This window comes from Dreissena polymorpha, chromosome 3 (genome assembly GCF_020536995.1).
Source record: "Dreissena polymorpha isolate Duluth1 chromosome 3, UMN_Dpol_1.0, whole genome shotgun sequence".
Classification (NCBI taxonomy): Eukaryota; Metazoa; Mollusca; class Bivalvia; order Myida; family Dreissenidae; genus Dreissena; species Dreissena polymorpha.
In genome coordinates, this window is record NC_068357.1 from 133,231,314 (window position 1) to 133,257,608 (window position 26,295).

The 26,295-nt window shown below is 34.5% G+C and overlaps 1 protein-coding gene across 16 annotated transcripts in view; it reads right to left on the bottom strand.

The window, feature by feature from the left end:
* LOC127871517 (multiple epidermal growth factor-like domains protein 11) overlaps positions 1-26,295 on the bottom strand; it is a 177,800-nt gene that overhangs the window by 42,479 nt on the left and 109,026 nt on the right. For 6 of the 16 annotated variants that reach the window (XM_052414517.1, XM_052414523.1, XM_052414524.1 and 3 more), the window contains exons 3-9: positions 17,809-18,015; positions 17,441-17,674; positions 14,609-14,827; positions 14,373-14,504; positions 12,952-13,086; positions 10,415-10,552; positions 6,451-6,588 (exon numbers count right to left, since the gene is read on the bottom strand). The exons of 7 other annotated variants lie outside the window; for them this stretch is intronic. In XM_052414517.1, coding sequence (XP_052270477.1) covers positions 6,451-6,588; positions 10,415-10,552; positions 12,952-13,086; positions 14,373-14,504; positions 14,609-14,827; positions 17,441-17,674; positions 17,809-18,015 — 1,203 coding nt within the window. The remainder of the gene's footprint in view (positions 1-6,450; positions 6,589-10,414; positions 10,553-12,951; positions 13,087-14,372; positions 14,505-14,608; positions 14,828-17,440; positions 17,675-17,808; positions 18,016-26,295) is intronic. 3 more of the 16 variants (XM_052414518.1, XM_052414519.1, XM_052414525.1) reach the window with 3 other exon arrangements.

The window sequence follows — 26,295 nt, forward strand, 5'->3', positions numbered from 1 at the left end:
TTTCCCGCTTGATTTGTTTTCATTGAATTATATGAAAGCACCAACGAGTTGTGAACTCAACTCCCTGTTAAACCGATAGGCGTATATTAATATGGTGAATGACCTTATCGGTAGGTGATATCTAAAATTCGGTTGGCTGTTTTTGCAAATGTGAATGGTGACTTTTACGATGTTTTATTTTAACAATATGTTACATTACATTTATTGTCATATGTAGGATAAATCACACTTTTACAAATCTACATGATTTATTGGAAGACCGGTTTTCAGTTACAGATAGGCGTAATGTTATACAGTTCCGTTACAATGCAACATATACATTGATGTTTGTTACGAAATGACTGCTTTGACTGACAATTGGAGACTCAACTGGAGTTGAGGTGGCCGTGGTGTAATGAATAAGGTGTCTGCTTAGTGACCGGAAGGTTATGTGTTCGATCCCCACTGTGGGAGCGTTCTTTAGATACCAAGTACTGGTTCTAGGCCCAGGAAAAGGACTAAGGAGCGTTTCAATACGACCGAGGCTTTCGATGCAATCGAGCTAAAATAAATAGGTTTAAACTAAACTCAATTGGACACTGCTGTGGGAAACGTGTCTAGAATCAACCAAACCGTAGACGGTAAAACGTATTGAAAAACTCAGCAATTTTCCTTGTGAACCTCTAACAGATCACATGTGTATCTGTTTTTTATAAGCTTAGAATGAAAAGGTACGGGTATGGTGGTTCCTTCGTTCAAGATTTGAACTTATTTTCCCAACACTTTGCGGATGTCGCTAAAACTATTACCGAAAAATAAGCTGACGTGATCGTTAATACATCAATAACTGCCGCTATGATTTAACGCATGTTTCCAACGAATTACGACTGCTTTCGGATTTTCGGATTAAAATTTGCAGTTTTCAACATCTTATGTTATTCATTTACATATTTTTTCAAATCACAAGAGGTAAAAAAGTCATGCAACAGCAGCTCATGATTTATATAGACATATGTTTAAAAAAAATCTCATACACGAAAAGCAATAAAGAGGTTATATTTGCAATTGGGTTTAGTTGTCGTATACAAAGTTAATTCAAATCATGTCCCGCAATAGTGAAAACTTGAAACATCTTCCTGTTAAACATGATGACCAATGAGTTTGGTATTGGCCATGTAACATCGTGTATTGGTCATCAAATAAGTTCATATAAAACAATTTGAAACGCAAAACCCAGATATTAGTAAATATTTGTCATTTAATGTCATTTGATAGCCCTCTATATTGTCCATGCACATGGGGGTCTAAATCGGCCCCGCACTGTTAGAATCTTTTTCCCTAAAAATTCTGTCGAGAATAATCAAACATTATATTCTAACATAAAATACATCTTCATGAAAACCTTGGTACTTGGTCTTTAGCATATGTAGTAGCCGTTCACATATTTTGGTAAATAATTTTTATTGTATCAACGCGCTCGCTCCATTTTGTACATGGAAAAACTTAAAAAAACGATTCCCTCAGCTTAGATCATTCATGTGCCGCAACTTGAATTCTGGTAAACGAATTAGGTCAAATATGCCCAGCCTTATGTAATTAGGATTCATTCTTTACTCAACTTTTTTTGTTAAACCAACATCCACAGAAAAAAATTGATTTAATCAGAACGTAATTAAATAAAAATACCCCATGAATTATATGTATCTACCTATTTTCTAATTACTTAAAGGTTCGTGTTGAAAAATATGTTATTTTAAGTTCTATTGCCGACCATATTGCCGAATGCAAAAAGTTAAATGTAATTGTCAATATTACTGACAAGAAATTGCCATCACTTTACTGGATACCTAAATTACATAAAACGCCATATAAAATTCGTTTTATCGCTAATTCAGTGTCTTGTACTACCAATCAATTATCAGTGTATCTTACATCTGCATTGAGTGCTATAAGATATCATATAGCTAAATATTGTAATAAAGATTATGAAAATAGTTATATTAACCTATTTTGGTCAATAAAAAACTCCTTAGAAGTAATTGATAGAATTGAAAAGAAAACATATAAAGTGTCACAAGTAAGCACTTATGATTTTTCTACATTATATACAACGCTTCCTCACGCTTAAATAAAATCCAAACTTGTGTCTTTGATTGAAAAAAACGTTTGCTAGAGAGAAGTGTTCATATCTAGCTTTAAACACTAAAACAGCTTTTTTTACTAATCAGATATTAGATAATTACATCATTTGGACTTGTCTTGACTTTTGTGCAGCACTTACTTTTCTTCTGGATAACTTGTTCTTTGAATTTAATAGTAAACTATTTAACCAAATTATCGGCGTTCCGATTACTAATTGTGCACCACTTATAGCTGATCGTTTTTTATATTTCTTGAAAGCGATTTTATGTTAGAAGTATTTAAAACTAACTAAACTACTAGAATTAATTCAATGTTTTAACCTTACTAGTAGGTACATTGATGACATACTTATTTTAGATAACCCATTCTTTGAACAATATATTCACAAAATCTACCCCAACGAACTAGTTTTAAATAAATCGTGTCAATCCAATACAGACGCTGCGTATTTAGACTTACATCTAACTATTAATAATAATATGATTTAAACTAGTTTATACGACAAACGGGACGACTTTAAATTTGAAATTGTGAAATGTCCGTTCCTAGATGGCAACATCGATAAAGGTCCATCCTATGGTATTTACATCTCGCCGTTGGTATGTTATGCCAGAGCATGTTTCTGTATTAAAGATTTTAATGATCGTAATCGTATATTAACAAAGAAATTGCTAAAACAAGTCTTTTTGTATCATAACCTTAGAAGTAAATTCGCTAAATTTCGCTATAAGTATGGTGATTTAATTTCTCAATATAATGTTTCTTTAAAATGGCATTTAATCAATGGAATTTTCCACCCATCATTTTATGTAGATGTTTTGAAGCGTGTTCGCAAATTAAAGAAAATATTAATATTAAACTTTTCAAGTTAATAAACTCATTTTTATCAAAAGGATAGGATGTTAACGTACTTAAAAACACGTGCTTGTTGATTTTCGATTCCCTATATCTTTCTTTTCTTAAAATTTGGTCTCATTAATGGAATTGCCATTTTAACCGTTTGATTCTTAAATATTTAATCACCTAAGCTGGTTTTATTGGTAATTCAATTTTACAGTACTTCCCCATTAATATTTTTATTCTTATGTGACAGTACTGCCCCTGGATTTTGTTCACGTCATCGTGTCTTCGCTTGTCAATTACGTCATACGATACTCTTTGTCTGTTCCTGGCTACATTGATTTTTGTGACGTCATCGCTATTATATTGCATCACACCACATACTTTAAATGTTTTAATCTACATTCATAGGGCATTGGTTTTAAAGCGTCCAATTTAAATGATATTTTCTCTCTGACAGGCGTTTCTTGTTTGATTTTTTTTAGCAGTCACATAAACAACTAAGCTATGTAATATGGATCTTTTACACCCATTATTGCTGCTTCTCCCTGTTTTTGCGCGATGATGATCTGAAATATTAACTTCATAACGCTATATTCTTAAATCTTTTTCTATAAAGAAGGAATGTAGTTGACACGTGTTCGTGGTTTCATTTCCTCAAAAAGTTGTAACTCTGTTGCTCCGTTATCTTTTCTACCATTGAGTAATTAAATGGTAATTAAATTGAATGCGTTTTAATTCGCTTTTATCATTGTTTTTTTTAGTTACAATGCTATGAGGTTAAATTTTATTTACACTTAAATGTATCATGAATATTTCTGGGCCAAGTGTGAGGTTGAGCGCTCTAAAACCTGTTAAAACCCCCAATGCTTTGCATAGACCGTTCCAAGGCGGTGACCCCAGCTTTATTATTATATGTGTTTATATTGTTTTGTATTGTGCTGTTTTGTGCTGTTTTGTACTGTTTGGGCAATTGGTCACTTGCCTTAAATAAAGGACCAACTAATCATTTATAATTAGAATTCAATACTGCTCCAGCAGCTGAAGTTTCACTTCTTTATATTTATACTGTTAGATGCATATAATTTCCTTAAGTCATTTTGAATAGTTCTTGTGACGAATTTTGAAGCTTTAGGTATCGGTTGTAACAAATTTGTTTTCTCGTTGTTCCATAACATAATCGTCACATGACAATACGTTTCATGATCGATAACAGCATTTGGTATAAGGTTAATCTCATAATATCAATTTGACATTTAACATGTTATGCTAAAAAGCATATTTCATAGTGTAAATGATATTGTGGACTTCACCTTTAGGACACGTATTGAGCAGCCATCCCGGTTTGCAACCTAATTTACAAATACCAGTGGTTTTGTCGCATGTAGAGCCAGCTCTACAGTGGCCACTGTTGTTCTGACAATCAGACCCATATGTCCCATTTAAGCATTTTGAAACGTGTTCGGATAATTCAAATTGTATATATTTAAAAAAATCAGTTCAAAAATAAGTATTTGTGCCATTCATGTTGTAAATATGCGCAAACACAAATACACCTAACATTTTAAACAGTCAGGTATATAAACGTCATTGAACGTGTGTATAGTAGATTTTCCGATATGGTGAAGTTCTACGATTGTTTAGAAAGGAGAGTTCATTATTATGGATCAAATAACATATACCGACGTTATAAATATAGCATTAAAATTATAAACAATTTTAAAAAAGAGCACAAACGTTAATCTGAGTTAGAGTAAGGATGTCATAAATAAAGAAAAAAATGGTTATTCAATAGCAATTATTTTCTTAACTGATTCCCTGTGGTTATTTTACTGGGTAAAGATTACATGGCCGAAATATTTTCATTAAGTTTGTTTGATGATGCTAGGATTAAAAGTATTAAATGGGCCTATTCACAGATTTTGGCATATTTTGAAGTTCGTCATTAAATGCTTTATATTGATAAATGTAAACATTGGATCTTAAAAGATCCAGTAAAAAATCAAGAATAAAATTTAAAAAAGGAAAAAAAAGTAACCGGTACCAGGGCTCGAACCAGTGACCCCCGGAGTCTGGAGTTAGTCTGAAGTAAAAAGGCTTTTGCTCTCTCGGCTATTCCGCCGGGTATGCACAGGTTAAGTATTTTATACATTATATAAGCAATCTTCGTAGTTTCGTAAATTTTATACGACAACAACAGAACTCTCCAAATTATTCAATCGTTTCGCGTTGCAACGCTTTATAATTTTTAGGTTTTCAAATCGTCAAAAGATACATATAATGGCTATAATGGACTATAATGGTAAATGTTCAGTAATACTGTTTTCTCACAAATATCATAACTAAAACGAACATTTGCTAATCTGAAACAACTTTTTTGTCAATTTACCAAACCGTGAAAAGATCCCTTTAAGGTTTAGAGCGGTCACGGCTAAAATTGCAAATTTTTAACACTTCAATTGCCATAATTTAGAAAAGGTTGAACTTTCTGATGTGGTTATCGAGCTCGGTCGATATATTTTGCCCGCACACATTTTGATATAGTTTAGTTATGATACAATTCAAACTAAATCAGTAATAGAGAGATCAAAGCTACATTTGTCTTTTTGGCTTAATTCAGAAATGCATCAGGTAATCTGGTTGATTATTGAATATTTGAATACGTATACGCCTACACTCATGATTCTCCATGGTTGTTGATCATTCGATTTAAAATATTTGATTTTGAGCAGAGAGCAGAAAAGAATAGCTGGCCATTATTTATATTATTGAATGGCCATATTTCAAAAGTACTTCATGCAATCTGGCTTATTGTCGAACTCGGAAAATAAGAAATTATCGCAAAGTTTATAATCAAGTTGCATGATGCTCATATCTTTATTTTTTTATTAAGAGAGCGAAGATGAATTTCTTGGCCATTTTATATGATTAAACTGCCTTGATTCATGCGTGATTAAGGCGATCTTGCTAGTTATTAAACAACGAGTATATGCTCAAAAATATTATCATCAAGTTTTATGATGGTCCGACTTAAGCTTTGTGTGTTAATAAGCAGAACATCTCCCACTGGACGCCGCCTGCCGCAAGCCGATATAAGATCTATAATAATTTTAATTAAGTATACCTAATGTGTTTTTTACGCAAATGTTTGAGATACCAATTCGTCCTTACGCTAAAAAATGCCTTTCTGTTTACACAGCCGAATCCGCGCTACATTTTGTTTCGAAAAGGAACCGCTCTTTTTGGAGATTGTTCTTGACATTTGAATTAATTCACGGGTTGCGAAGTCAGTTATAACCTGCAGTATCATGTTAACACCACGTTTACATTTAGGTATCGTGAGTATACATCACAGACTTCTGAATTCGAATTTAATAGTTGATGTCAATTAGAAGTTAACTGATATCATTTTATCATCAAATTTTCGTAACAGCGTATAAGTATAATAACAAATAATAATCATCATTAAAATGGACATTTGGACATTACCTGTGTCGCACGTATTTAACTGCCAGCCCGGTTCACAACCTGTTGGACAAACGCCCGTGGTTTTGTTGCAGTTCAAGTTGGCTTTACAATGGCCACATTTTGCCTGACAAGACACTCCATATGTCCCATCTGCGCATTCTGCAATTTGTAACGAATATTAAAAGAGGATGTTCAGTCGAAACTGACCTAACGGCCACCTGAGAATAACGGTCATCTGCCGACAACGGTCAGTATGGATTCCCTGCGACGAAAATCACTCTATATTACACTTAGGAATAACGGTTACCTGTCCATAACGGCCAACGGCCACTATATTACACGTCAATGACGTCAATGGCACGTGACAAGCGTTATTTACGAATGAATGAGATGCATGAGTAAACAATTATACTAGCGTTGATAAAGTCGTTGATTAAGTGTAACTATATGAAATTAAATCAATTGTTAAGATAATATTCTGCATTATTCAATGTAAGTCAATTCTGTTATTATTCTTAGTTATCGTCAACGAGCCATTGTTTCACACTGTATGCAAACGACTGGGTGGGGTAACGACGTAGCAATACTACCTACTGACCAACCATCTAAAATTGTGATCCGAAAACAACGGTCACCTGTGGACAACGGCCACTTAAGTCATATCTCTTGACTGACCGCTGTTCTCAGGTTTGACTGCATTTTGGCTTGCATATATCAAGCGATCAGACACACACGATCAGGAACATATCCACAGCTAAAAACAGATGTCACTGTGAGTAACACGGTACAATATTGTTTTTGAAAATGCCACAATATGTAATATTTTTCTGTATTAATAAAATTGTGTTGTCGATGTCAACATTATGGTTTATACATGGAATGATCTTAATTAATGTGTTGATAAAAAACCCTCATAAACAAACACACATTGAAGTCGCGCAGCTAAACGTAATTGATCTCATAGGTATCTACTATTGACAATGTTAAAAGCACATAGACCCGCAAAAATCAACACATAATATGTACAATATTTTGAAAAATCAAAAATCAATGTTCCTTCTAGCAATATCCAAAATTTCAACGCTAGCTGTGGTCTGGTAACATAAATCTAACAAGATACAAAATGCTCTTTTTTTTCGGGACAATATATTCAACACATAGTCATCTACCAAGTTAGTGTTCGTGTGTCGTATGGATAGATAACGTTGCGGGAATTCAAAATGAAATATATTGTTCCACACAAAAATAAAAACGATCATTTTGTATCTCGTTAAATCTGTTAAAGTCAACCTTTATGGTAAAAATAATGTTTATATCAAATTTTCGAAATTGACATAACAAACACATGTCATTTTCTGAATGTAAAAAGTAGCGTAACTGACATTTTGTTAATTTTTCTGGAGAAGCAAAAAAATTTTATTAAAATAATAAACATTTTGTCGTATTCAAATTTTCTGATTATTATTATAATAACACTTGAAAAACAAACAAAACTTCAATTTGATATGTCTTTTTTAAAACAATAAACAATTAAGAAAGGAGCAGTTAACATAATTTCAACACTGAAATATTTTGAGCGCAAAAAATAACGTAAGTGCTCTTACTGTATTTTGGAAAATTTCGGAAAATATGCTTTCCTGAAAAGTTCACAAAATGTCAGTTATCCTAGTTATTACATTCAGTAGACGAAATACAAAATAATAAAAAAAAAATCTGCAAGGCCCACGATTTTGGTATTTGATATGTAACCTCTTGCTCTGGTAGCGCATTGCACGGGTAATATGATTTTAATATTTGTCAAATTATGTTTTATGACGGCCCTCTATCATGTAAACGTCCCTATGCTCCTTATTTGCTACGCCCAGGTGGTAGCATGTTTCTCTTAAACTTTCATAGCGAAGGCATTACAAATCATGGCATGCCTAATTATGAAGCTGCATCAGATCCTTGATATTTGGTCTGAAGCATTATGTGATGGTGATATTTATATCTTTTTTTCTTCCTTGTCTTGTATGTGTATCTTTTGTGTTTCAACAATACGACCAGGAACATCCATAACTACGTGCTTAATAAATGTGTTTTTATTCATACCAGCGAATTCTACGTATTTAACTTAAATACAAATATTGCTTTTTAAGTTAACTTCAGTTTAAAAAAAAAGAAGAAATAATTATGAAAAATGTTTCAAACTATAATAATATATCTACACAAAACCAAATATTTAACAAGAAATAATACAATAAATGCAGCAATCATTACTTACTGCATAAGCGTAATTAGCATGACAAAACCATCATACTGTTATAACAACTAAACACTCATTTTTTTCTGTGAATTCCGCATGTTCTGCTATGAGTGTTAGTATATTATCACACCATTCTAATGTGTTTTTCAGGCCTCTCCAGTTCATTTATAACGGTATGTTTATTCCAATTTAATTTATTTAGTTCAGCAGCCAGTATCTTTAACCATTTGTTAATTTTCAACACTAATAGTCGGTAACGACATCGCTTTGTATATTATGGCTGTAGGAATATGGGCATAACTAAACTAAACATGGTTCCATTATTGGCATGGCTTCTTATTGCCGATATACGTGATTCTTTGATAACACATGGCATGTTTAAGGTAACATTGAATGAAAAATACCACACCCATACCACAATTTTTGACTCTCTCTGTATATAGCGGATGCATTTAGATAGTTTCTCTTCTGAAATATTACGTAACCGACAAAATAAACCACACTAACTGTGCAGCTTAGCATCCAAATATTTGGTAAACACACTACTTTCAGACAAATAAAACTCAACATTTTCTAAACATAAACCTTGGCTGTTGTAACAAAGACACTAGTAGCCTGTGGCCTAAAAGTCTGTGTTTACTTTATTTTCCGCAAGAAAATAAGGACAGTTACTAAATTACATGTGATGCAATATAGCTTGTATTTAATGATATATAGAAAATACCAGGTTACTGCCTGATCTTTTTGTAATATATCGGGCAAGGATTAGAATAATCTAAAGGCGAGGCTTGCCGAGCCGTTATTTTATTCGCGCCCAGCCTGATATATTACAAAAAGATCAGGCAGTTACCTGTTTTCTCTTCTGTTTATCATACCTCTACGTCCCCGATTTAAAAGAAATAATTCGCAAAAAATCTGCAGTTTTAGCGGGAAACAATATGACATTTGTCGTTTAACGTGTTAATAATGACGTCATGATCACGCGCGCTTATATTTGAAAAAAAAAAGTTTTTTGCAGTTTGTGTTTAAAATATATACTACATTTTGGTATCAAATTGTTTGTTTTGTTGCATCTGATTCGATTTTACTAAATATGATTTCTTTATATTTGATTCCGATTAATAATACCACCCTCCACACATGACCGATATATCATGTTAACCATGATATAAAAAATATATCAAGCAACGTTATATCAGGCTTATATAAATGCGGTGGTATGATAAACACGATTATATGGTCATACTTTATTTAACCAGGTTATTTTAATATTGCTTGAACAATACAAGCTCAATGACATTTACCCACCCAATTACTTACTGTTTACAGACCATAAATTCATTTGGGTTGCCAAAGTACCAAAAATAACAACAACAACACACACCAATTAATATGCCGCAGATCTTCAAATACTTTTAAATGAGGCTTTTATAGTCCCATAAATTCCAGCTAAAGGGGGAGCAAAGACCCCAGTAGTCGGCGGTCTATGTTTTGTATTCTTTTAATTTAGTTCTGTTTCGTGCACGAACTTGAAATTACCCGATAATAACATTGGGTGCTACTTGTTTTATTTAAAAAAAAGAAAATGTTCAGTCCTGCGTTTTAAATAAATACCTGTTATTAGTTTAGTTAGCGTTAGTTAAAAGTTAACTGATATCATTTCATCCTCAAATTTTCGTAACAGCATATAGGTATAATAACACATAATAATCATCATTAAAATGGACATTTGGACATTACCTGTGTCGCACGTATTTAACTGCCAGCCCGGTTCACAACCTGTTGGACAAACGCCCGTGGTTTTGTTACAGGTCAAGTTGGCTTTACAATGGCCACATTTTCCCCGACAAGACACTCCATATGTCCCATCTGCGCATTCTGCAATTTGTAACGAATATAAAAAGAGGATGTTCAGTCGAAACCCTTATAAACATACACACATTGAAGTCGCGCACCCTCAAAAATCAACAAATAATATGTACAATATTTCGAAAAATAAAAATCAATGCTTCTTATAGCAATAGGCAAAATTTCAACGCTAGCTGTGGTCTGGTAACATAAATCTAACAAGATACAAAATGCTCTTTTTTTCTGGACAATATATTAAACACATATTCATCTACGAAGTTAGTGTTCGTGTGTCGTATGGATAGATAACGTTGCGGGAAATAAAAATGAAATATATTGTTCCACACAAAAAAACGACCATTTTGTATCTCGTTAAATCTATGTTAAGATACCATATAAAGCGTTAAAATCTTGGATTTTGGTCTGAAGCATTATGTGATGGTGATATTTATATCTTTTTTTCTTCTTTGTCTTGTATGTGTATCTTTTGTGTTTCAACAATACGACCAGGAACATCCATAACTACGTGCTTAATTATTGTGTATTTATTCATGCTAACAAATTCTACGTAATTAACTTAACTACAAATATTGCTTTTTAAGTTAACTTCAGTTTATAAAAAAAGAAATAATTATGAAATATGTTTCAAACTATAATAATATATCTATACAAAACCAAATCTTTCACAAGAAATAAAACAATAAATGCAACAATCATTATTTACTGCATAAACGTAATTAGCTTGACAAAACCATCATACTGTTATAACAACTATACACTCATTTTTTTCTGTGAATTCCGCATGTTCTGCTATGAGTGTATCGCACCATTCTAATGTGTTTTTCAGGCCTGTCCAGTTCATTTATAACGGTATGTTTATTCCAATTTTATTTAATTAGTTCAGCAGCCGGTATATTTAACCATTTGTTAATTTTCAACACTAATAGTCGGTAACGACATCGCTTTGTATACTCTGGCTGTAGGAATTTGAGCATAAGTAAACTAAACATGGTTCCATTATTGGCATGGCTTCTTATTACAGATATACGCGATTCTTTGATAACAGATGGCATGTTTAAGTTAAGATTGAATGGAAAATACCACACGCATACCACAATTTTGGACTCTCTTTTTATATAGCGGATGCATTTAGATAGTTCTCTTCTAAAACATTACGTAACCGACAAAATAACCAACACTTACTGTGCAGCTTAGCATCCAAATATTAAGTAAACATACTACTTTCAGACAAATAAAACTCAACATTTTCTAAACATAAACCATGGCTGTTGTAACAAAGACACTGGTAGCCTGTGGCCTAAAAGTCTGTGTTTACTTTATTTTCCGCAAGAAAATAAAGACAGTTACTAAATAAAACGTGATGCAATATAGCTTGTATTTAATGATATATAGAAAATACCAGGCTAATGCCTTACCTTTTTGTAATATATCGGGCAAGGATTAGAATATTAAAAGGCGAGGCTTGCCGATATATTACAAAAAGATCAGGCAGTTACCTGGGTATATTCTGTTTATCATACCTCTACGTCCCCGATTTTAAAGAAATTATTCAAAAGATCGCTAAAAATCTGCAGTTTTAGCGGGAAAGAATTTGACTTTTGTCGTTTAACGTGTTAATAATGACGTCATGAGCACGCGCGCTTAATATTGGTACAAAATTTTTTTTTGCAGTTTGTGTTTAAAATATATATTACATCTTGGTATCAAATTGTTTGTTTTTTTAATACTGATTCGATTTTACTAAAAATGAATTCTTTATATTTGATTCCGATTAATATGACAATCCTCCACACATGACCGATATATCCTGTTGACCATGATATAAAAATATATCAAGCAACACTATATCAGGCATATATAAATGCGGTGGTATGATAAACACGATTATATGGTCATACTTTATTTTACCAGGTTAATTTAAGATTGATTGAACAATGAATTTATAATGACATCCACTCACCCAATATCTTACTTTTTACAGACCATACATTCATTTGGGTTGCCAAAGTACCAAAAACAACAACAACAACAACAACACATAACATCAATATGTCTCAGATCTTGAAATACTTTTAAATGAGGCTGTTAGTGTCCCATAAATTCTAGCTAAAGGTGGAGCAAAGACCACAGTAGTCGGCGGTCTATGTTTTGTATTCTTTTTAATTTAGTTCTGTTTCGTGCACGAAATTAAAATTACCCGATATTAATATTGGGTGCTACTTGTTTTATTAAAAAAAATTAAAATGTTCAGTCCTGCGTTTTAAATAAATACCTGTTATTAGTTTAGTTAGCGTAACACATTTATTTAAATAACTATATTGTCTGTATTGATTTGCAATTAAGCTTGACTTAAGGATTCCGGAGTTTTCAACTATTTCGATATCATACAAATTAAAAGATAAAATTACCCTTGTCACATTTCGAACTGTTCCATCCTGGTTCGCATCCTGATTGACAATTCCCTGTTATTTTATTGCAAGGAGTCCCTCCTTGACAATGTCCACATGTTTGACAAGGTGTTCCGTATGTTCCGTTTAGACATTCTGAAATATTATGCCATATTGTTAAGATATGGGAAATACAATTTTACATGACGACACTGATACCCTCCTTGCGATAAATTGCGTCTTTAGTTCAGTTCTTTTCATTTTATTGAAATATGGAATAAAAATAGGTAATTATACTCAGACGTGCGTTGATGTATCAACAACAAGAATAAATATTTAAAAGACGTAGTACCATAAAATAAACGAACTAAAAGTAATATTCCATTATACAATAAAAGTAGCGTAGAAGAAGTATTAGTTATAGTAGTAGACTTAGTAATTGTATAAGCATTTGTAGTAATAGCAGTAATAGTAGTAGTACCAGTTGAAGTTAACGGGTGATTTACATATTGATTTACTTCATTTTACTCCACTAAAACCTACCAAATATTGGAAATGTATTTCGTTTTAGGGTGAATCACCCCTAATGATTTCCCGCGATTTCTTCGAAGGTTGAAGAGCCTTATATTAGGTGCCGTAGCCTAGTGGTTAAGGCGATAGACTAGAAATCTTTCGGGATATTCCCGCGCAGGTTCGATTCCTGCCGACGACGTATACTTTTTTTGCGACGCGTTTTATTTCTTTTCTAACGTAATTTGATTGAATATGGCATATAAGCTATGTTTATTGTTAAATATGTTGCAATTTTTATGCACATTCTTAGATTTCTAAAATTAAAACAACGTTATGGCTCAATTGGCTGATTTACTGCTGAAAATACGAACCATGCATATTGCAGTTTTATTTTTATTTAAACAAGTAAACGGTAAATCTGTCTATTTCTTGGCATTTTAGCTGTATATAGTGTATCTATAAAATTAAGTTCAAAATATTACTTTGATGATACTATTTTGAATTTTATGACACTTTGTTTTTAACCAACCCAATTTCTTCTTGCCTGAAACCACTAACATTTCATGGCGCTCTTCCATAGATAACAAGTTATACAAATAAATGTCTGTAAAAGAAATTTTTTTTCATCTTGTTTAAACTTAAAACACCTTTACTGCATATGTACACACCAACTGTATGCCTATATTTGGAAATTGGATGAATTATGGAACTTTCATATACCCCAGGGGTGCACATAAACTGGACAAACGCCGAATGTGGGGTGGTTTTGAAAAAATCAGTATATTTTTTTTAAAGCATGGAAAGACTACCTAAAATGTGCATGTAGTTCAGTAAAATAATGCTGATTTAGAAAATAATAGATAAGATTATATTCGGATAGTTGCCCATTACTGGTGCGCTACCTTTCAATAAGCATAATTGTCATTTACCTTTGTTACACAAATCCGGTTCCCATCCAGGTTCACAACCCGACGTACAGTGCCCATTTTGATTACATGTTGTACCAGTTTGGCAATGACCGCATGGTTGACATCGTTCACCAAATGTACCGTTGTTACATACTGTAATAGAATAAAACGTGTACTGTGATTTTAATTTTATTTTGTAGTTATATGTTTAATACAAAAAGTGATTAAGCAGCGGCAGTAATGGCAAAATAGGTTACCTTTTCGGTAGATGCGAACTTCACATAACGTCATGACGGCATGAGAAAATCGTTGAATGGTCAAATATTGGAAACTTTCGTTTCGTAATTCATATAGTCTACTTAAATCTATATTTGCAGAAGTTATATTAATGACCAGCCTATCATTGTTGGTTGTCATTGAGTCATTGCTCGTGTACACTAGCAGGTTTTCACTTTGATCGCCTGGCCCTGACCGAACCAAATAGAATAATAATGTGTGTTATAACATATCCTTGCAATTTGCCTAAGATGTGGTATTTTTGTTATTAAAATTTAAGCCAAGTATTTGTTTTTTTAAAGAGATGCTTGTATTTATTTCAATATCTAACATATTTTTCCCATCCCGCCAAAGGTCGATAAGATTACCAACGACATCGGTATTTAAGACCACACCCAATTACAAACAGCAGTAACTTTACATTGTTTATAATTCCAAGTAAGTTTGGGAACATTAGTAAACTTGATGATATCATTTTTATTAAATTTAAAAACATATGTTCTGAAGATTAGCGATCGACGTCCGTTTTGACAAGGATTCCATCTAGAAAATACACGTTTGTTAACGCACTGTATCCCTTATTTGATTTGATCATTGGTCATCAACATGGAGATTCTAGAGGGCAGCGATTTGACGTTAATTGGTGCGGCTTATAATTGTTTTTCGTTTTTATTTTAAATGACACACCTAGTTGACCAGCTTCAATGTTATGAGATGTTAACATGTACACACGATATTTTTCTGCTAGTTTAACCGACTCAACGCGACTACGGATCTCGTATAGACCAGTTGACGAGTGACGTCACGCGCACCTGCAAATATTAGACTCCGCCCACTGATTGGCAAAAAGAGGTGAAATTCATATAAGCGCATATAGAGAAGGTTGAAATAATTATCGTTTTAATTGATAATCATGCACTATATCAAATATAATTTTACTAACTATGTCTGAATAAAACATAAGAGGGCAAGGAAATGCATTTTTGGAACGATTATATTGTTGTTATTATTTGTTTTACTATATACGAACTCGGGGAGTGGAACACAATATACGAGCTCGTTACCATAAAAATTTCTACTTGGCACATCTTCGCGACCATTTTTAGATTAAAAATTCTCAGATATTGAAATTCTTTCAGAATAAATCAAATTTAATGAACGAACACAAATAAGGATGTAAACAAACAGCAAATAGATCGACTTTATGTACGCAACATGTAGTAACTGATTTGAACATTTATGCCTGTAAAAACTTACCTTGTTACACATTAAATAAATTTTCTTGATAAATGTTATTGTTTTTATTTAATTATTCACACCAATTTTGACACTTTTTGTTTCAGCGTTTTAAACCCGGTGTTTTATTGCACCTTTGTTCATCATTAACCGATTATCTCGTTATGATCGGATACTGTCCAAACAATTACAAAGAACACATGGTGTCATAAATCCAGGGACCTATTCTTGGGTCCCTGCATGAACCACGTGTGGCATACAAGTGTCTGGTCATTAAATAAATTTATGTTTCCTCCATCACATCTCTTGGCATATTGAGCGATTATCTAAGCAAAATTGTAAAGCCAAAATACGAAACAGTTGCTTTAATAAAATATTTTAACATATTTTTTTTTTAGATATTTGTTCGAAATGTTTTAACAGGAACTAGTGTGAGTATATATATATATAAGCCAGTTTAATCATAATAATACAGTGTTTAAAAACTATAAATTAAAAATATTGTGCAATTTCACTGCTACACAATTAACGTATTTAACGAGTACCGGCAAATGTTAACTCGGCTATTACGTGTTTAGAGTGTACGTTACTGTAGTGTACGAAACGACATCATGAAAACAAGCAAACACCAACAGGGTATAAAATACTTATGTAAAATATATTAATAAATAGATTTATTTATCATTAAATTTAGATTGTTATCACTCCTTATCACCAGTAAAGAGAGTGCACGCAAAGACAGTTCAATTTGCATAGTATGCAGTTCTTGTTTTTCATATTATGCTAAATTTTATGCTATTGTCATTCGATGGAAACGAAACGGATATTCATTCAATGGAAAATAAAATTACTACAATGTTTAAATATTGTAATGTATTCCGCTTTTAGGGCTTCGTTTTATAATTGATTAAATGCACCTCTTACACTTTTGTTCGCTTATGAACAATAACAATATCTACATCACTTATAATTATAATCAAATTAATGTATGTGTTATTATCTTTGAAATATACTTTATCAAAATCTTACTATCACAAAGAATACGAAAGAATATTAATTTTGTTGTTTTGTTTGGTGGGATTGCCAGTTTTTAGTCTTCCGACCACGTTTACTCTAATGTTAATAACTAATTCTTATTTTTATACAGAGGAAATTATATTTATGAATATACATTTATTGGTACTAAATGTTATATGTTTGCACTATTATTTAAGAGTTTTAATGTTTATTTCAGATTTTGGTATCGTTTTATTGACTAAACAAAAGACATGTATACATATTTTACGTTACTGTAACCAGTGTTTTTTTGCCAACCAGTCAGTGCGCATGCGCGGAAAATCCCGAATGTAAACAATAACATTCAACTGGTCTATAAGACAAAGATAGTTACCATCATATGACACACTAATTGCGCACGTAAGAATGAAATGAAATAAGTAAACGAGTAAATACAAATAGATTGGACATTGACTTCCTATCTGTATACTGAGAAATGAAATACATATTAAATTCACTGATCTGTTAATTTGCTGATGAAACATATTCAAATGCCACAAAAAGTTTTACGTCATACATACCGTCAATACGCCCAATAATGTTAATGTATTGTGCAAACACTGGTGTGCCGAAATCAATTTGCCAAAATGGGTTTACAGACCCATCTGTTGCACTGCAGTTGTTGCATAAATCAGTATCGGATGCGTATGTAGATGAATACTTTCCATCTACTGCTTTTTCTGCAGTGCATGTATTGTAAGCCTTTGCTTGACTTAAAATACGATGATAACCATCACTTAGGGCAATGTTTATTGCTGAAAATAAGTTTTGTTACTTAAACAAGTTATTTGTAAATTACAATTTCATGATAATGTATGTTGTTATGTCTGAAAAACTTACTTCTTACCTCAATATTTTATAGTTCAAACTTGAAGTAATTCGTTCATACCGTTTTGCTGAAATATTTTAATCTCGCAGATCGTCATGACCTTTCCTGCCCATGTTCCGTTATTAAGTCCCGTGAAATTGACGAATTGTGCAAGTCGTGGCGGGTTGAAAACTATTGCTGGGTCACTATTAGTTATATCTCTGCAACCCTCCTCAATCTCATCTAGAAGTCCTACGCAAAGGCGCATGTTTTGAGACTGGTCAATGTCTGTAAATATATTATCAAATAGATCAATCGTATTTTACACGTAATCGGAAGCGGCTTTATATATATATATATTTCTGATTTAGAAATAGGATATGGGTTTCCCACTTTAAATACAGGTATCTCCATACATTTTTTATCCGATATAAACACGAATTAAGGTATATTGTGGTACATAATAATAATCATGCTCTATAGTATTTTCATACGTTTTATGAAAACTTATTCTTAACAAATGTATGAATTGATGAAAGACTTAGTATAGAATGTTAAATTTTTTTTGCCTGGTGACAAAAATAGTGTAGCCATCAAACATAGTACCTTTATCGTTCATGGTTATTAAGTTTTGAACAATTACTTTTATTAGCCCGCCTCGTAATCAAAGCGCTAAAAGTACTGAAGTTCTCTTTTTTTTAATGTGTTCAATATCAGTCCTCTTTATCGGAAGGCCAATCGAATTGCCATAAATGTTTAAGTGTCGGTACGAGGGAGATTTTGCATCTACATGGGCGATATTTTGTTTTTACAGAGGTGTGCTTTTTTTAAAAGATTCACAAGGGCTCCTTATGATAAAAGAGTTAAGTTAAACAAGAGCTCCGCGGTCAGAAACAGATCACCCCCCCAACAGGGCCTTGACACCAATCACTCGTATGACATATCGAACGGAAACCAATTTAACACTTAATGTCACAGAAACAGTGAACTTGACCTTTGAACTAGTAACCACAATTTCTATAGTGGACATCCAAGGCATATGCACATGTGAAGTATCAAGCTAATCGGTCAATTCGTTGACGAGAAGACAACGCGAGAACACCGGTCTGTTTGATGGCTAGTTTAATACTACACAGATACAGCGATAGGCATGCAGCAATACAACATGGTAGGCGGGGTTTATCATGACTGACGTGATCATTATACATAACAATTCTCCCCTTTTAAATGTGTTGATCATATAACTCTTCATAAAAAATCAATTCATAATACATTTAAAACAATTATATGAATAATCATTTTCAAACATAACATTTCTCTTTCAAATATCAACTCAGTCAGTGTTCCTATCTAATTACTGTGAAATTACGCATTAATTGTTCATAATTATATATCGTTACTACACAATGATATAAATTCCTCACAGCTCATTAGCATTCGCAAGTACCAAAATGTCCATCGAAAAGTACTGCAACAATTAATCTGATTAGTTACAAATTACTACTGATAAGACAGTCGTTCAGGCTGTCGCCTGTTTCTCAATGGACACCGACGCTCCTTAGTTAGTTGCTCATTTGAAATTAGAGGATCATTTTGAAAATCATTATCATTTTTATCTTTGTTCTCAATTAGTACCGGGTGGTCTGACATTAATTGGCTATGACACGGAGTCTCGGTAAAAGATAGCGGTTCGCACAGTAATGAAATTGTGTCATTTTCATTTAAAGCGTCGTGCACGTCCGTAACGCGAAGCTGATCAATGTGCCTTCTCCACACTGTATTACCAATGTCCACTTTGTACATAAGTGGTCTGTCGCGTGAAACAATAGTGCCCTTTATCAATTTTTCCTTAGAGTTAGGCCTCAAATCTCGGGCAAGGACACTCTGACCTAAATCTAGTTCGCGAAATTTCTGTCCGGAACGGACATTTTCATTAGTCGGTCATTCACGTGCTGATTAGTATCAGGTTTAAGCAAATCTAATCTACTTCGCAAATAACGACCTAAGAACAATTCTGCTGGTGTTTCGCCGGTTGTAGAATGCGGCGTGTTACGATATGTATGCAAAAAGCAATTCAGTTTCTGGTTAAGGTCATCCGTTTCGCTGTTCATTGCGCGAATGCTAGATTTGAAAGAAGCATTAAAGCGCTTAACAAGACCGTTTGTGGATGGCTTAGCGACCGCAGTCCTTATATGGAGAATTCCGTTTCTTTTCATGAACAGTTGGAAGCTTTCAGATGTAAACGTACCTCCATTGTCAGAAACAATTTGTTTCGGTAACCCATATCTTGCAAATACGGTTCGCATGACTTGAATTGTTCTTTCTGTGTTCGTTGTATTCATTTCAATGACCTCGGGCCACTAATAGTCCAGGCCACTTAAAGAAATCACCTAAAACAAATTGCAAAAGAAATGAAACAACGTTCATCGCATAGATATATGCAATATGTACCTTGTATTAAATTTCGCCATCTTGCCTCCGTGCGGTTTTTCAGATATCCGCGATACACCGTCCGGTTTTAACTATAATTTTGTTTGGCTTGTTTTGGCTTCCATAGCCTATTATTTCTTGACAATGTTTATACCGGAAGTTTCAACTATTCTAGAACAAAATGCCGAGACTCGTAACTTTCGACGCTGTTTGGTCTTAAAAGGTGAGTTATATTTTATTACAACCTAAAATGATACAATGGCATATTCATTAATACAGGACAAATGCATTCCTCTATATAAAAACCCGATTTATCTGTGTCTGTGCTTTAAATAGATTGAAATTGACCGCTGGAAAACATGTCATGACGTCATAGTCTTTGTAAAATTTGTTTACCAATTTTTGTTATTTCTGTGCTCTTAATAGTGATAATCATGTATAAAAGATATTTAAAATCATGTATAACAAATATTAAGAATCACGTTTGAAAATGTTTTTTTTAAAAAATAACTCATTTTCTAAGGGAGACTTACGCTCGACAAAAAAAACTACGGATGACCATTCTGTTCAAAATTCAATTTACGAATTTTTCATTTTAAAGTTCGTTTTAGCCAATGTTTAATGTATTGGTGTGCACTTTTGTTTGGTTTTTCATAAATTATTCAGATAGATCTATAATCTATATAATGAATCTGATGCAAATCATGAATAAAGTCATAACATGGATCTAGTTCTACATGTGCTTTATTAATTAGATGTTTTGAAAGCAGCACGCACCAAGTGCTTATAAAAAAACACAGCTAGTAATTGTATCTATTAGTTTACTATTCTATTAGTTTACTATATGTTTAGTTAGTAAAAGAAAGATGTCATGTTAAAATTGTGTAATATCCCAAATAGTTTATCTTACAGAGTAATTTATCCTTATTAATCTATGAAAACAGGAACTTCGTATCAGTGTTTTAATTACTTTCATTTAATTTCCAGGGTCATACCATGAGCTGCTGTATATTCTGCACAAAGGAGCTGGGCGATGGCCAACCCACGACACAGCTCAGAGAAAAGGGGTGCGTAACGATTAACACACTCGCCAGTTCCCTGGGTTTGAGCGTCATTGTAACAACTGGACAACGTGTTCACAAAGACTGCCGTCGTGATTTCTGTCGACCGAGGGAAGCAAGGCAATTAGGAAACCGTGGTGCAGGCTTTTCAGAAGAATACAGACGTCTTCGGTCAAATGGCGGTTTCGACTTTGGTCAGTATTGCTTATTTTGTGGCAAAGCTGCCAAACTTAAGGGCTGCAAAAGAGGACATGATGTGTATCCTGTGCGAACTTTTGATTTTCAAGCAACAATCAGGGAAGTGTGTGAAGGTAGAAAGGATGAGTGGGGTTATCAGGTGTTGGTTATAAGGGTTATCAGGTGTTGGCAAGACTGGAATTTGCACAAGATTTGCATGCAGCAGATGCAATTTATCATCAGACATGCAATGTCAATTTTAGAACTGCACGACAATTACCTTCTAGTAAACAGACTGTCCCAGAAGCTACTGTAAAATCCCCAAGAGGCAGACCAGAAAATCTAGAGCAAAATGCTGCATTTTTATCTGTTATGCAGTTCTTTGAAGAAAATGACAATGAACAGACCAGTGTACATGACTTAGTTTTAAAAATGGAAGAATTGATTCCAGGATGTGCGTACAGTGCCATTTACAAGAAGAAAAGATTGAAGGAACATTATAAAGATCGAGTGGTAATTACTGAACTAAATGGTGTTGCCAATATTGTAACATTCAAAGAAACCGCCTTGTCAATATTGAATGACTTTTACAACCAACCGAAGAATATGGACACAGCAGAACAGAAGGCGTCAATCATCAAAGCAGCAGCAAAGCTCATACAAAGTGAGATTAAAGAAATGCCTGTTAATAAGGACACATACCCGTCCCCAGTTGCACTTTCTTCCCTAGAAGAACAGACAGATTTCTTACCTGGCTCGTTAAGGCATTTCTGTCCACACTTTTTCCGAAAAACACTAATACTGTCAAGAAGGCGTCAATAGGACAAGCTATAATACAAACTGCCAGGCCGCGTATGTTGCTTTCGCCTCTGCAACTAGGACTTGCTGTGCAACTCCACAATCAATTTTCTTCACGATTTCTGATTGATGTACTAAATAAAATGGGATTTTGTTCAAGTTACAAAGAAGTGATGAGATTTGAAACCAGCGCTTCTGCTACAAATGGAGTGCACATTCCAGGAGTGACGTAGTCATCTTCCTTGCAGTTCGTGGCCGATAATGTAGACCACAATATATGTACTTTGGACGGGTATGGCACTTTCCATGGCATGGGTATTATTGCAGCCGTTACCCCAGGTGTCACAGAAGACGTCAGCATACCTTGAATAAAGGTTTCCAATGCCGATATAGTCTCAGCATGACGGATCAATGTACACTTCTACCGGCCTAAACAAGAGCGCTCAAGTGTTATACTCAAAGATTTGAAATCCAGGAATGTCCAAGACCCAACAGCGTATCTAGATGTCTTAGTAAAAGTCGCCAGGCCACTGAAGTTGTCAAACCCTGGTTGGTCGGGATTTATGCAATCTGTTGACATTGGACAGTTTCCAGGAAAGTCAGCTGTGACATTTCTTCCAATGATTGATCTTAATCCAAGTGACATGTCATGTGTTTACTCTACACTGAAATTTGTGTGTGAACAAGCGGTAATTTGTAATAGCACACCGATCGTGACATTTGACAAGCCACTGTACTGGAAAGCTGCAACAATTGAACAAAACGAAAACGCTGACAGCCCACTGAGGAGGATCGTTCTCAGATTAGGTGGATTTCATATGCAAATGAGCTTTCTTGGAACCATAGGAAGTCTCATGCATGCGACTGGGCTTCAGGACGTCTTAGAAACCATCGACGCACCGAATGCGGTAGACCACATGATGAGTGGAAAAGCAGTGTCAAGAGCAGTACGTGGGCATCTCCTTGTCGATGCAGCACTGTGTGCGATGGTTACCGCTGAAATTTACGGAACTACACCGCAACAAATGGCTACATGTGAACGCACTGACACTGACCAGGCTGATTCGATACAAACTGCTAATCCACAAAACGAACCGCCGCCAGACTTTCCGTTTGAAACAGACGAGCATCGTGTTCAAGAGAACGAGCTTGACGTAGGGATACGTAATGATGATGCAAATGATCTGGATACGATTTCTGCTATATACGATCAGCTACTTAGAAAGCAGATATCACCTTAAAGTATGCTGACACACCCAGTTATGGAAAAGGTCAAAAGCATATACGACAGAAAACTGCAAGAGCTAAAGCAGTACCCCACATCATGTTTGTGGGTACAATATATGGCAATGATCGAAATTGAATAGCCTGCGTTTACATCTCTTCACTGAGAAAACCATCAATGGCATTAACAGTGTACAGATACATACCCTTCCACCAACATCCGCTGCAGCAAAATTCCACTCTCTTCGCGCTCATCTTCAGGCTCGAGAATGGACTCAGACTTCCGATTTGGAGCCAACTATGTGGGGCTTGAGGTTGGACAACGGACTATACGTTCCAGTTAAAACAGATATGCCACCCGCTCGAGCCAATCTACTCGCGATAGTAAGGTGTAAATGCAAATTAAACTGTGACACCCGGCGATGCTCATGCAGAAAGAATGGGCTTGAGTGTTCCGTTGCATGCAAGGAATGCAAAGGATCAAGTTGTTCAAACTGCCCCCCAAGTGACATCACTTCAGATGATTATGTATGAACAATCCGGTTGGGATCCAGGCTCATTTAGATACCCATATTATTATGCGCAGGCTCCAATTGTCCGGTTTACAGAGGTTTATATTTATCATATAGCGAATGCGCAGTCGCATTTCAATAGCTCGAACTCGATAATAAACATATTGACTATTGAGCGGTTCTTAGTATGACCCCCGTTTTATTAAAAACAGTTTGAGATAAATTTGTTCAAGCTATTGAGATTCAACTGTATGCCATTCATGTTTAAACTTGCTCTAAAGCGCGTCGCCGCTTAACTCAATAGAATTTGTAATACACACACAACGTTGCTTTGTTTAATGCTAATGAAATTCGTAAATTCGTAATAATATAGACAATCAGTTATAATTGTTAACTTTTACAAGACTATAGCCATGTTATTTGATTTTTCATGTTTGTATAATTTAATAATTCTACGATTTCCTCGTATTACAGTTGAAGATATATTATATTGATTATTGATGTATTACTGTCTTTTTGTAAACTTCTCTAATTAAATCAGTGTATTGATATTATTAAACACACTGCGTAACTTTCTGTTTTGTGGCAAAAAAGCATTGTATTATGCTAATATGCTAATAAAAGTTGTTGTTGTTGTTTTCGGTACAACATTAATAGTAATGTCAAAGTTATAAGCAAATTTTAGCATTTTACATGTATTTACTCTATCTTCAGGTAACATTGTGTGATTAATTACGCTTTTTGTGGTTTGTTTTGGTTTAAAAAGTGTTTTATGCAACAGAGTGTTACTTCTCGCTGAAATAATTGATAATTAATTAATTTCGCATGTAACATTTTGCAAGTGCAAAAAATCAAATTTGCGCTCGACCTACGGATGGCGAATTTTAATACGCGGTAGAACTTATCCTAAACCGTTCGAATATAGTTACGGCATTTCTTTTGCAATTTGTTTTAGGTTTTGGATTTTTTTCTTGTAAGTGGCCTGAACTATAAGAGTGAGCATCAACCATGACTAAGAACATTCGTCCTAGAAACGGGCCCGCGAAATCTACGTGTATCCGCCCCCAGCTAGAGCTTGGCCATTCCCACGGATGTAATTGGACATGCGCTGGTAACTTCTGTTGCATTGCACAACCATTACAACGTTTGACCAGACTTTCAATGTCGGCATCAATCCCCGGCCACCAGACATAGCTCCGAGCTAGTCCTTTCATCTTTACAATTCCCGGATGGCTAGCATGTAACAGATCGAGCACACGCGTTCTTAGTTTAATGGGAATGTTAACCCTATTTCTCAACATCAGACACCCACGATGAAGTGTTATCTCGTTTCGGCGGAAATGATAGCATTTGAGTACTGGGTCATTAGCGTTTGAAGCCCAGCCCTTTTTGACGTGTTCTAAGACGCGTGACATAACTGGCTCGCGCTGCGTTTCGCGGCTTATTTGCGAACTTTTTACAGGGAGTTGCTCGAATTGTAAAGTGAAGAATATTTCTTCTACATCATCAGAGTTATGATTATGATTCGGCGCGGGTAGTCTGAACAACCCATCAACATTTGTATGCCGTTTTGTGCATTTGTACTATATGTCGTAATCAAAACCGGATAGGTACAAAGCATATTTGTGTACGCGCGCAGCTGTTGTTGCGGGTATGCTTTTGCCTGGACTGAAGATTGATAACAGCGGCTGACAGTCCGTTACTAGACAAAATTTCCGACCGTACAGGTATGGGTAGAATTTCTTTACTGCCCAGAGTATAGACAACGCTTTTCTATCAATTTACGCGTATCTTTGCTCGGTATTGCTTAATGACCTCGACGTGAAAGCAATAGGTTTTTCAGAACCGTCTGTCATGACATGAGACAGTATTCGCGAACTTCCTACCGGAGAGACATCCGTCGCCAGTCTAACAGGTAGATCTGGGTTATAATGCGTACGCACGGGCTCAGAAGTGATCAGCTTTTTTGAATTTTGGAACGCGATCTCACATTCTTTTGACCAAATAAACTTACGTTTTTTTTTCAAGCATCGCGTTTAATGGTTTAATGATAGTCGCGAGATTCGGCAAAAACCAGTGGTAGTAATTGAGAACACCGAGATACGCCCTTAAAGAAGTAACATCTTTAGGTGTGGGTGTGTCAATCGCAGTCTGCACCTTGTTATTACACTTCCATGATCCATCTTTGTCGATCTCGTGTCCACAATACGTAACTCTATCCTCAAAGAAAACACATTTGTCTTTGTTTAGTTTAAAACCAAACTCGTTCAAACGACAAAGCAATTTCTCGAGGTTATCCAAATGAGACTGATCACTGTCCCCTGTCACGATCATGTCATCAAGAATGCATTGCACTCCAGTTATTC